At 36.9% G+C, this 13,722-nt stretch overlaps 1 protein-coding gene across 4 annotated transcripts in view; it reads left to right on the top strand.

The window, feature by feature from the left end:
* RALGPS2 (Ral GEF with PH domain and SH3 binding motif 2) overlaps positions 1 to 13,722 on the top strand; it is a 169,515-nt gene that overhangs the window by 37,188 nt on the left and 118,605 nt on the right. For all 4 annotated transcript variants that reach the window (XM_049634021.1, XM_049634023.1, XM_049634024.1 and 1 more), the window contains exons 3-4: positions 5,556 to 5,660; positions 7,992 to 8,042. In XM_049634021.1, coding sequence (XP_049489978.1) covers positions 5,556 to 5,660; positions 7,992 to 8,042 — 156 coding nt within the window. The remainder of the gene's footprint in view (positions 1 to 5,555; positions 5,661 to 7,991; positions 8,043 to 13,722) is intronic.

Genomic DNA, 13,722 nt, shown 5'->3' on the forward strand with positions numbered 1-13,722 from the left:
CCGAGATCGAGTGTCAGACGCTTAACCAACTGAACCACCGAGGCACCCCCCCCCCCAAACTGTTTTAATTGTTCCATTCATATGTTCTATACATCTTAGAAACAGTTAATCCTTATTCACTTAAGGTATGTGACAAATGATTACTTAAAACTTTTTCTTGGGTTTAATTAAAAAAAATTTTTTTGATGTTTATTTTTGAGAGAGAGACAGAGAGAGAGAGAGACCACGCATGAGCAGGGGAAGGGCAGAGAGAGAGGGGAAGGGCATAGAGAGAGAGGAAGACATAGAATCCGAAGCAGGCTCCAGATTCTGAATTGTCAGCACAGAGCCCGACATAGGGCTTGAACCCACAGACTGCGAGATCATGACCTGAGCTGAAGTCAGACGCTTAATCGACTGAGCCACCAAGGCGCCCCTTGAGTTTAGTTTTAAAGGATACATAGAATGTATATATACATACGTAGACTGTCTTTTTAGGGTATTTTTACATTGCATGAACCTTGAGGACAATAATACAAGTGAGAATAAAAGATTTTTTTTTTTAGAATCACATAATTTTGACACTGTCCAGATCCCTTGATTCCCAGTCTCTTAAAGGAGATCAAAAACCATTAGGCTGAAATGTTGGAAGGGGTGTAGCTTAGAGTGTAAAGACGGAAGTGAAGACTGAACTTGATGCCCATCTCTCTAGTTAATGTGTTGGGATTTTATTTGTGCCTCACAGTTTTTCTTTTTTGCTTTACCTTTAAATCTAGAGTACTTGCCTTCTTTCCTTAATAGCTTAGCAACCAGCTCCTCTATTTCTCCTTTATTTTTCTCTTGTTACAGAGGATGAGAATAATGTTTATGACCTTTTAACACGTTGGCCTCAAAGTTGCTTAATAACTTCAACTCCATTTTGCCCCAGCCAGTTACTTAGGCCTTGCTGTCAGTGAAAATATTCTAAGTCTGTGGTTTCGATTATTTTTCTTATGTTGATGATTTCTGTATTTCTAGCTCTAGCTCTTGCTTCCCTCATATGCATTTTCATTAAGCATTTCTGATGAACCAGACATTTTATGTATAATATGAACAAAATCCAAGTTACTTGTTACTATTCTGCTCTACAACCTGTAAAGAAAATAGTCCAACCCCTTTCTCTGACTTTTGTTAATAGCATTACCAACTTCCCGTCACTGTCTATATCAACACTATTTCCCTAGCCATCTAAGTTTGATGTTTAGATTTGTCATTAACTCACTTCTCCTTTGTGTATCACAACCCATTTTCTCATCACAGCAGGGAGAATATGGGAGCAGAACAGAAGTTCCAGTTCTGTAATGTAACCATGCAAGTGATACCCCATTCTCTCTGCCACATTCTGTTGGTTAGAAACAGGTCACAGTGCTGCCCACACTCAGGTGGAGGGAGCTCCACAGGATGTGAGCGCCAGGAGATGCAGACACTTGGCAGCTGTTGTAGAGCCTGTCCCGCACTCCTCCTCTCTAGGATCCGGCCCTTTTCTCCTTATTTCGACCAGCACCATCTGAGTTTGGTCATTATTTCTTGTCTAGATTATTGCAGCAGGCTTTTAGCTCGGTCTTGCACTTCCATTCTCTGCTATTTTGGGTCCGTTTGACTATAATTCAACCTTAATGTTCTTAAAATACAGCTCTTAAGCTTTTTTGTATCCCCAGATTGTCCATGGTTCCCCATTGCCTGTTAATTAAATGCAAATGACCCTAAACCTTTTATTTAAGACTTTCCTCATAATGGCTCTAAATTTTCTTTTTAATAGACTTAACTCCTGATAATTATCAACTTGAAATTTCATTCTAATGGAAGAATACTACATCTTGCTGATGTTTGTATAAACCATTCTTTTCCTACTTTGGTTACAGCCTTGTCTGTATTAGTTTTTCTACATGGAATTTCTCTTCTCACTCCAGTGTGCCTCTCCCTCTCACTGCACAAAAAAAATACATTTTATCTGTCTTTCAAAACCTATTTCAAGTGTTATACTTTCAGTAAAGTCTCTTCCTGATCCCCTCAAAAGATAAGAGGTTTCCTATTTTGAAACCATCACTTAAAAAAATCCCACTTTTAAAATAATTTTTTTCAATAAGTGTATATCACTTTAATTCCTCCTTGAGACAGGGATTATATTATTATATGTTTGTATATATGTTTATATTACATACATATAATATATCATATATGGGTGTTTTTATAACCATATTTTTGAATATGTTAAGTGTATATGTATATATATATATATGTGTGTGTGTGTATATATATATATATATATATATATATATATATGATATTTATAACTATATACCCTGAAACATTTGGTCTAATATTGCAGGAAACAGTACACAATTATTTGTTATATAAAATAGATCATTTTACTGTAAAAAAAAAAAAAAAAAAAATCTGCCCTAAAAGTGAATGAATTACATCAGGCCTCGGAGTAATATAGTTTAGCATATGGTAAGTGGAAAAGGCTGTCTTTTAAATTGTTCTACACTGTGGTAAGAAAGTAAAATTTAAAAATACATATTTTTTGCCTTTTCTTAAAATAGAGATCTATTAATATAACAAAATGCAAAGATCCCATAAATCTGAGAAGCTTATTAAATGGATAAAATACTTGATCTGGGTGATTGACTTCCCTGTCTTAGTACCTTTATAGTTAACCTGTACCAAAGCTTCTGAGATCAGAAGAGTTGCAGTGAAATTTTTCTTTTCCAGATATTGAAAGGTGTCAGTGGTTTTAATCTTGTCTTGAATATAGAATTACTACTCTTCCCTTAGTGGACGTTATACTTAAATACTGTGTAGCTTATCAGTACCAACTTCTTTATTGGTATTGGGGAAGCAGATAGATATCCCTCTTAATTTCTTAAGCTTCTCCTCTAATGGCTTGTAAGGAGGAAAAAAGGAAAGTGATTACTTGTTTTGATAAGCAATAAAATTGCCTTTATGATTTGCTGCTAACTTGTCTTGAGTGAGTTAAAAACTTGGAGAAAATTGCCAAGTTATGTTTAAAATTAATGTCTCTACTTGACAGAATGTATTTGGTTATTGGGGCAGTAACTGATGTCTGTTTGAATGTTTGACATTATAAGTAAATTTCTAAATTAGTCTTGGGATATAAAATAATGATGTTGACATACTATAATCAGAATTACAGAGAATAAACACACGAAATAAAATGCTGTTAGGAAAAATGATTATGGGACGTTGGGTTTCTGCTAGATATGTAGAGGTTGGAATTCATCACTCCTGTCCTCACAACATGAAAAAAAAACGAACAAACTGAAAATCAGGAACTCTTCTTAGCTCTCTCAGAAAATTGATGTCACAGAGCAAACTGACATTGATGACCCCAAAACTGGAGAGAGGCAAATAGGAAATTAATTTACCAAGAGTATAAATCACTCTAGCCAGAAACGGGTAGAAAAACTTAAGCTGTAGTTGACAAATTGCTGGAGGCATTGTGTAGACTAGCAACTAGCTTGAAGTTAGAAACTCCTGAAGGCCCAGTCTTGGGTTCTCCCAACCCCCACTTTAGTGTTTTACCTCCAGAAGCTCTACCAGGTTCTCACAGTGAAGATCAGAGAAAAATACCCTCCTGCTTCTAGCAGGGGGAGGGGAAAATAACCATTCTGAATTATACCCAGTGTATTCTCTTCTCCCCCGACCTCAAGGGAAACTCCTTTACCAGAGACCTACTTGGGGCAAGAGAAATACCCAACACTAGCCCCCTCCCGCCTTTCTTTCTCATTTTCTCAGGGATCAGCAGTGGTGGTGGGGTACTGAGAAGTACTTGAGGTCACAGCCCAAGGGCATAGGCTCACAAAAAGACCTTATAGAATACTGCCCCCCCCACCCGTACTTCACCACCACATCAACAGGGCTCCTGTATAATAGTGAAGGATTATAGCAGAAGGAACTGCAAGACACAGATTCTATCTAAGAAGGAGTTTCTAGGGAAACCCAAAGACAAAAAGAAGGACACTAGAAGAATTGAAGAGTAGACACATCAAGTACAATAAACAGTAAACACAGCATAACTCCTACCTATAGAAACATAAATCCTTGTACTGAAGACCTGTTTACCTCTCAGTTCCTATTACCCAGTACATCATGTCTGGTTTTCATAAAATTACAAGGAATGCTAAAAGGTAAGAAAAAGACGTAGTCTGGACAGACAAAGCAGGTACAAGAGCCAGACTCAGGTCAGATATGGCAGAGTTTTGGAATTCTCTCTGGATAATTAAAATAACCATGATTAATAATGCTAAGGGCTCTAATGGAAAAAAATGGACAACTTGTAAAAACAGATGGACAATGTAAGCAGGAATACTGAAAGAAACTATTAGAAATCAAAAACTTGGTGACCAAAATGGAGAATGACTTTGGCTCACCAGTAGACTGGTGGCCAGTAGTCAGTCAGCGAAAGAATTAGTAATCTTGAAGATATGTCAGTAGAAACATCCGAAACTAAAATGCAGAGAGAAAATAGAATTAAAAAAATGGAGTAGAATATCCAAGGACTGTGACAATGACAGAGGGTGTAACATACACGTAATGGAAACCAGAAGGAGAAGAGAAGGGGGCAGAAGAAATATTTGAAGTAGTAATGGTTGAGAATTTTCCCAAATTAATGGCAGATCCTTTCTTTTGAAATGATTTTGATACTTAGCTGCTAATGAAAGTGAGAGAAAACATAAAAATGAGGCATAATGACAAGTGTTCAAAACTGATGGATAACAGCTGGTAGTTTGACATACATATTTATACATTGGCAACTGAAATTTGGTGAATTTTTTTGTGCCATTAACTGTAGCCACTATTTAATAGAGCATGATCTAATATGTTCTTATAGCAATGATGCTCTGATTTCAGCCAACTGAGGCAGAGTACATTTTTATCTCGTGGTACAGATGAAGTGGAAATTGAACAGAAATAAACTTTTCAGAGCCAAAAGCCACCTATTGTTTTATATGTAATAACAGCAAATTCAAACTTAAAATAGTAACCTTAAAACAGAAAACTGTTAACTTTGTAGTATAATAGGAAGAATAGTATCAATTGTACTATTGCAGACAGACATCACTTAACAAATACGATCGGATTACTTAGTTAATGAAGTTCTGAATGTTTTATGATTTAGGTTATGAAAATAATTTGTATTTTTCTTTAAAACTATAGTTTAAAAATTATAAACAGAGGTATTCTTCTCCCCTAACTTGCCTTTACCCCATTTGAGAATCACAGAACTTGTTAAAATCTTTTATTTCTGTAAGAAATGATAGGATGTCAGGATGCGGAAACTGACAGACAAGAAAATGACTCATGTAAGAACCTAGAAATTTAAAGAGATTAGATTTTTCAGTTGTCTGAGCCTTTATCTGGTGCTCTTCCAACTAAGCAGCGTGTTGTACCCGGTTTTTCTACCGTGTTTGTCGACCCACTGTTTTCAGTTTTCAGTTTAATGCCAGTGGAGTTTCTGTGGCACTGACTGTGAGACAGTATTAAAATGGCTGCATTTTCTTTCAATTTAACAGAAAAGTAGCAGTTCCGAATCATTAAGTGACAAAGGTTCTGAACTGAAGAAAAGCTTTGATGCTGTGGTATTTGATGTTCTTAAGGTTACACCAGAAGAATATGCGGTAAGCCTCCTGCCTCCCCTTTCTCCAGTTTTTGCACATAACTTACACATCGATGCTATTGAGCTAGAATTTGTACAGCACAGCAGAAGGAGGTGGTTAAAGAAAACTGGCTAGGGGCATTGATGGAGAGACTAGTACAGCAGTGGAGCAAACAGGAATGATGAAATGGGGAAGGGAGAAGGGCTGGGGAGAGGTTTAGAGCAGCTTCCTATGTTACACTCTCAGCTTGGCAGATAATAATACTTCCCACCTAAAACTAAAGTAACATTGCGTGCTACTCAAAAACAAAAACAAAAAAACAACATACACACACATTAGGAAAAAAAAAAAGTGAGTGGCTTACCTTTGAGCTGATTGTTTTTGTCCCTCCCTGTACCACCTCCCCAAGCCACTGTGCTTTATTGACCTATGTAAGAAGTATTTTGACTTTTTTGTAGACTAAAAAACTGAAAAATGAAATTTGAAGGCATTATTGTGATACCATGAAAGATACCTAGAAAAACTTCTATTTCTGAACTGACATAAATGTTCATTTATTTAATTTCTGTTTCTCCATTAACTTGTTAACAGCATCTGTTGATTTTCTGATGTTGAACCACTCTTGCATTCCAGGAATAAACTGTATTTAATCATAACATGTTATTCTTTGGTACGTTATTGGGTTTTGTCTTCTATCTGTAGCCTTAATTGAGATAGAGATAGGGCCATAGCCATATGCAGCCCTTAGATGTGAGTTGCCACTACCAGTACAGTTTCATTGATTTTTATAAATGGGGAAGAAAACCTTTTTATTAATATCAGATTTTATATTACTGTTAGGGGGAATACAATTTAATAGTCACAATAATACTGCTCTATGAACCAATAGATCTGATTTTTGGTTTTGATTTTGATTTTGATTTAATGTATAACTGTCCAAATTTTTAAATTATTTTTCTTTTCTTTTTTTAAAACATTTGTTTATTTTTTCAAAACCACACTCAGATACTACCTCACACCAGTTAGAGTGGCCAAAATGAACAAATCAGGAGACTACAGATGCTGGAGAGGATGTGGAGAAATGGGAACCCTCTTGCACTGTTGGTGGGAATGCAAACTGGTGCAGACACTCTGGAAAACAGTGTGGAGGTTCCTCAAAAAATTAAAAATAGACCTACCCTATGACCCAGCAATAACACTGCTAGGAATTTACCCAAGGGATACAGGAGTACTGATGCATAGGGGCACTTGTACCCCAATGTTTATAGCAGCACTCTCAACAATAGCCAAATTATGGAAAGAGCCTAATGTCCATCAACTGATGAATGGATAAAGAAATTGTGGTTTATATACACAATGGAGTACTATGTGGCAATGAGAAAGAATGAAATATGGCCCTTTGTAGCAACGTGGATGGAACTGGAGAGTGTGATGCTAAGTGAAATAAGCCATACAGAGAAAGACAGATACCATATGTTTTCACTCTTATGTGGATCCTGAGAAACTTAACAGAAACCCATGGGGGAGGGGAAGGGAAAAAAAATGAGGTTAGAGTGGGAGAGAGCGAAAGCATAAGAGACTCTTAAAAACTGAGAACAAACTGAGGGTTGATGGGGGGTGGGAGGGAGGGGAGGGTGGGTGATGGGTATAGAGGAGGGCACCTTTTGGGATGAGCACTGGGTGTTGTATGGAAACCAATTTGACAATAAATTTCATGTATTGAAAAAATAAATAAAGGAATACCTGAGAAAATGGTTAAAAAATAAAAATAAAAAAATAAACTTCACAAAATTTAATTAAAAAAAAAAAGGAATCTACTCCTGAAATCATTGTTTCACTATATGCTAACTAATTTGTATGTAAATTTTAAAAAATAAAATTTAAATAAATAAATAAAAACATTTGTTGATTTTTGAGAGAGAGAGAGAGAGACAGACAGACAGACAGCATGAGCGGGGGAGGGTCAGAAAGAAAGGGAAACACAGACCTCAAAGCAGACTCCACGCTCTGTGATCAGCACAGAACCCATGGACTGCGAGACCATGACCTGAGATGAGGTCGGACACTTAACTGACTTAGCCACCCAGGCTCCCCTTTTTGTTTTATTTTCTAACTTTACTTCATTTATGTCACAAGAAAATATGAATAGGTATGAGATAATTTGAAGTAATCATATTTAATGGTACAAGGGCTAAATTTTCATTTTCTGTAATCCCTTATAAAAATGACTCTTTTTCTGAAGTAAAAATTTGAGTATTCAATATATTTTAGTATAGAATATAATTCTAAGTTAGAATATATGTCATGTCCTAGAATTCCCAAGAAATTGTCATTTTCTACTTTCTATTTCAGGGTCAGATAACGCTAATGGACGTTCCAGTATTTAAAGCCATTCAACCAGATGTGAGTAGTTTTAAGAACTTTTCTTTTAAATATACAGATTGGTCATTAATAGTATCCCAAATTAAGAAGTTTTAGAAATGTCAGATTCATATTAATGTTTCAGTGTTTAAAGATTTTGATGTGACTGTCCATATACTATTCAGGCGTCAGAAACTCATGTGGCAGTCATAAACACAAATCACTGAGTCACAGGCAGGACTGATGAATCATTTTGGATGATTAGGCTTTGTCACTCTTCTGAGGGGGGCACTAGACTTAGGGTGAATGGTCACCCAAGGCTTTGAAACTTTTTCGTGGGAGAATGGGAATAAGAAACTGGGTTTCACAACTCACTACAGCAGTTTTTTTCCCTTATTTTATTTATGACTTTAAAGTATGACTCTGTGTTGACATTTTAGAGAGAAGAGGGAGGATCAAGGAAGGCATTTTTTACTTTTATTAAAAAGGAGACTGACATTTATTATGCATCTACCTCTGTAAGCCATTTAGTATGCTGTGTGTGTGTATGAACTTGAGTGTGGTAATGTATAGTACTGATGAGAAGACAGAAAGACAGTTGTCCTTGCTGCACAGCTAAGTGTAGGAATTGGGTTTCAAACTGGTGCTTTTTCTATTTCTACTCTTACCAAGTAATAATACAAGTACAATTTTGCACCCCCAAATGAAGTGTGATAATACCAATATTCAGTACCATAAGATACATATTTTTTTAATTCTTTTGGGAACAAAATGTAGTGTATTTGTTGTATATAAAAGTGTGCAGTGGCCTTGAACGCTGTAATTACTATAAGGAGTTAGAGAAAACATCTGTATCTTAAGTGGTGTAGACAGTGTGATTTTAAAGTAAGTTAGTTAATGTCTTAGTATCTCAAGTTTGTCATGTACAAAAGGAAGGAGTGGGCCTGAATGATTTCTGAGTCCCTGTCATTTCCACAATTCAGTGTTTTCCTAACATTTGCCCTGTACCATGAGGATTCTCTCAGTAGAACCATTAGATTAGCAATAGGAGGAGCAATCTGTTCGACACATAACATGCAAACAGAAAATGGCTTTTGTATTTAAATGACAAAAACTTGCATTTCCTCACATCCCTGAACAAAAGAAACTAAATTCTTTACAAAAATTACACTTTTTTTGCCCAGAAATTCAGCCGTCTTATCTATAGACAGGTTTTTCTTTTGAATAAACTGCAGTGACCATATTACTGTTTCATAGGAGAGTAGTCCTATCCATTGGATACACAGTGTGAACCACTTACATAACTTTACATTTTCTAGTAGCCACATTGTGAAGTAAAAATGAAACAGATGAGGGGCACCTGGGTGGCTCAGTCGGTTGAGCATCCGACTTCAGCTCAAGTCATATCTCATGGCTCGTGAGTTCAAGCCCCGTGTAACACTGTGTGCTGACAGCTCAGAGCCTGGAATCTGCTGCAGATTGTATGACTCCCTCTCTCTCTGCCCCTCTCCCACTCATACTCTGTCTCTCAAAAATAAGCATTAAAATTTTTTTCTAAATAAAAAATTAAACAGATGGAATTAATTTTAATAATTTTATTTAACCTACAACATCCAAAATATTATCAGTTTGACTTTTAATCAGTATGAAATTATTGAGCATTTTATATTTTTTCTCTACTAAGACCTCGAAATTCAATGTGTGTTGTACAGTTACAGCACATCTTTATTTGGAGTAGCCACATTTCAAGTACTCACTAACCATTAGTGACTAGGGGCTTTGGACATTGAAGATCTAGGTAATAATTACTGAAGACATGGAATTCAGGTCACTGTGGGAATTTTTTATCTTCCTGAGACATCGGACACTACTTTGTGAAATTCAGAAGTGAGCCTTAAAATTCCCTTGGTCCCACTTCCTTATCTAACTTAATACCAGTCTTACTGATTTTTTTTTAACATCCTGAGTATCTTCTCTATCCATTTTCTCTCTACTCCCAACACCCCAATCCAAGATACCATTTTATCTCAGCTGCAGTACCTTCTTCCTGATCTACCTGCATCCATTGACCCTTCTAAACTCTTTTCTGTCCAGCACCCATAGGAATGTTTTCGAATGTGTAAATCTGCTCATAAGGATCCCTCTGCTTAGAACACTTCAGTGGCTTTCTATTGCTCTGAGGATAAAGACAAACTACCCTAATATGGTCCACAAATCTCCTCATAGTTTTGCCTCCTTATGTATCTTCTGCCTCATCCTAGTCTAGCCACACTGGCCTTTTCATCCCTGTCACCACTGAGCCTGTGTACATCCTAGTTAAGTCCTGTTCATCCTTCAGTTCTTAGGTCAAGTTTGACTTTCTCAGGGAAGCTTTTTTTGTCTTCCTGGCGGTTCTCCTAGCGCTCTCTGCTTCTTCACTACACTTGTCAGTTGCAAGTTTCCATTGATGTTTTGTGATTCAAAAAGTATTTGCTGAGCATCTGTTACATGCTAGGCGCTGGTTTCGTTGCGAGAGATACAGCAGCAAACAGACTAAAATTCCTGCCCTGGTGGATTTTATATTTGAATGAAGTGATCTAGATAGTGTGTCATGAAAAACATAAAGCAGCCAGAAGAGAATAGAAAGTGAGGACAGTGGGGGTTTTGATTGCAGATGGGATGGTTTCAGGAAGCCTTCACTGTGAATGTGCCATCTGAGCAAAGACCTGAAGGAAGCGAGAGAGTGAATCCTGGGTGTTTGAGGGAGAGTGTTCCAGGCAGAGAACAGCCAGGACAAAGGCCAGTGAGCTGCATGATGGAGGGAGGGAGTGAAGTAGAGGAGGGAGGTAGAGTGAGGGCTAGATGGTCTAGGGCCTTGCAGATCATTACTCTGAAAAAGATGGGAAACTCTTGGACGCTTTTGAGTAGAGGAGTGGCAGTTTCTGACTGAGATTTTCAGTAGCGCTTTAGGTTAGCTGTGACTGCTGACTCAGGTAGGGAGTTAGGGCGTGGTACCAAGGACTGAATCGAGGAGACCAGGTGAGAGAGCAAGGTGGCTTGGGTCAGGATGGGATCAGAAGAGGTGGTGAAAAGTTGTTAGACTCTGCGTGCAAGAGTAGTTGAGGGTGATGCCAGGGTTTTTGGCCTGATGCCAGAAGCATGTACTTGATATTCTCTGAGATGGAAAATTATTGTGTTCACAACTCCTGGAGCTGCCATTCATATAAGAATATTATGTGCAATGTTGCCTTGTGGAGAAAGGCCAGAGCCGCAGATTTGGAGGAAAGAGCAGGAGTTCGGCTTTGGACATGTTTGTGTTTACAAGTCTGTTAGAACATTGAGTTAGGTGATATATATTACATTACTTGTCCAGGTTGCAAGTTTAGTTTGAGAGAAGTCCCCATAGAGATACTTAAAGTGTAAGGTGAGCTTACCAGGAAAGTGAGTATAGATGAGAGAAGCGTCCTACTTGGTGCTAAGTGGAATTCTCAAAAGATGAAGAAGCAGCAGTGAGTGATTTAGGAGGAAAATCAGGTTATTAGTACGGAATTAGATGAGCCAAGTGAAGGAAGTATTTTTAAGAAGGAAGGAGTGATGAGGTGTGAAGTGTGGTTCATCGTGTGCTTATTTGGTTAATTGCTTGCTTGCTGCTTCCACTAGGTTTTAAGCTACATAAAGGCAGAGACTGATAATTTTGCTTCCACTGTTTTATCTGTCTGGCATGTAGTGGGGCTCAATATTTTGAATAAGATGAATACAGTGTTCAGTAAATATTTGTTCAGTGAGACAATGTTTTTAAAAATTGAAGCAGTAACTGTTGAAAGAAATGATGTAGCACAAAAATATTCTTGTTATGTATTAGTCTCGTATAGTCCTCAAGATTACATTAAATCTGGCAGTATAAACAGGACTTTTGTCATCTGACAGAAAAATGTTTTCTATTATATTTTGAAATTTTCAAGACCTACAACAAGACGTAAAGACTAATAAAATGAACCTCTCTGTACCCACCTCAGCAGTGCTTTGAGCCGCTCTGCGTTCTGCCCTGTTGTCCCTCTTCCCTCCTCCCATCCAGCTAGCCACTATCCAGTATTGATTTGTATCATTCCTGTGCATTGAGCTATATTTCCTCTATGAGTATATATGTCCCTTAGCAATATGTGCTGTTGCACGTTTAAAATGATTTATGTGAAAGGCATCCTGTTGTTTTAGTCGTCTTTAGCTTACTTTTTATGTTCAACATTGCTGACTAGCACCCATGTTAATATATGTACTGTAGTGCATTAAGTACTGACTTGAGTTGTAGAGTATGAATGTCTTTGAGTTTATTAAAGACTGCCCAGTTGTTTTCTGAAGTGTTTGTTCAGATGTTTATTATGTCAAAACTCTTGCTGTCGCCAAATAAACAAAAGATTAAGCCATGATGTCAGTCAGTCTAATGCATTAGCCTTTTTATTAGCATAAAATGCATAAAACTTCGCATACTGTGAAAAGATAGTCGTTATCACTGAATCGAATAAATTTATCTTGATATTTCTGTCCATTATTTCAGTGTTCAAGTCTCTATATAACTTTATGTAAAACTTTAAAAATTGTATATGTACTTGATGAAGCTTTAAAAGATCTTTAGTTCACTAAAATTATTAATCAAAACTCACTGTTACATGTGTATATCTATTTCAGGTGATGATTTATTCACGTTTTCTAAAATGAAATCTGTACTAATGTAAACTTAGAAGAATAAAGCTTCTGAATCCAACTGTGCGGTTTAGTGATTTTAGTTGCAGGTCGGTGATGAAACCACACAAGTCTCGCTCAGTTTTCTACACTAGAGACAATTGCTGAGTTACCTGGAACTTTTTACAATATATATCTCTCATTAATTCAGTTCCCTGAGTAGGACCCTGTAATTCCTACCTGTTTGGGGAATTCTATATTCCCAAGTCTTCTGTGTTAAGTAGAATTTAGCCAGACTTGTTCTACGTAAACTTGTTCTTAACTTGTAGGAAGAAAGGGGCAACTATACAAAGCGCAGCTGTTTTCTCAGAATGAAGTAGCTTATCTACAATGTCTGTTATACAGTATATGCCTAAAACTGCTTGGGGGGAAAAAGGAAAAGTTGTAAGCCCTTTATTTCACTGTAGAACCTTATCTTTGAGGTGTCGAAAAAATTATGATATAGGGACTGTTCTTAGTCATCAGTAGAAAACTCGCTAAATAAAATCACATCTTTAAGAGCAGGTCTGAATCAAACGAAATGCTAAGCCTGGTTTTTCTCCAACCCTGTATCATACTCAAAGGTACCTCAGATTGAAAGAAGGAAAAGGAATAGATTTTGGTACTTTGTTTCTTAATTCTTTTGTGTTGTGGTCAGAAGTATGGAAAACATTCTTACCAATGAAAAGAATGTTAAAGGAAAGTTCATCAGTAATTTTAAAACTACTCATGGTAAGACCATAACTACATAGAAAAAATGTTTGCTACACTTTTATTTTTAATGGTTCCTTGTCTGCGTGATGTGCACTGTCTATCCATTTTTAATGCCATTCAGAAACCTGGGAGTCCTTCTTTTCCTTTTTCTCTCCATCCTGTTTTCCTTCTTCTTCAATTGGTTTTACCCCCTAAATAACTTATCTCTCCTTCCTCATCTCTGTCAACTTTGAAAGATTATTTATTAAAAGAGTACAGTGTTTTTATAGGGCTGTACCCCATCGACTCTAGAAATGTGAGCACTCCTTAGTGT

Source organism: Panthera uncia, chromosome F1, assembly GCF_023721935.1.
Source record: "Panthera uncia isolate 11264 chromosome F1, Puncia_PCG_1.0, whole genome shotgun sequence".
NCBI lineage: Eukaryota > Metazoa > Chordata > Mammalia > Carnivora > Felidae > Panthera > Panthera uncia.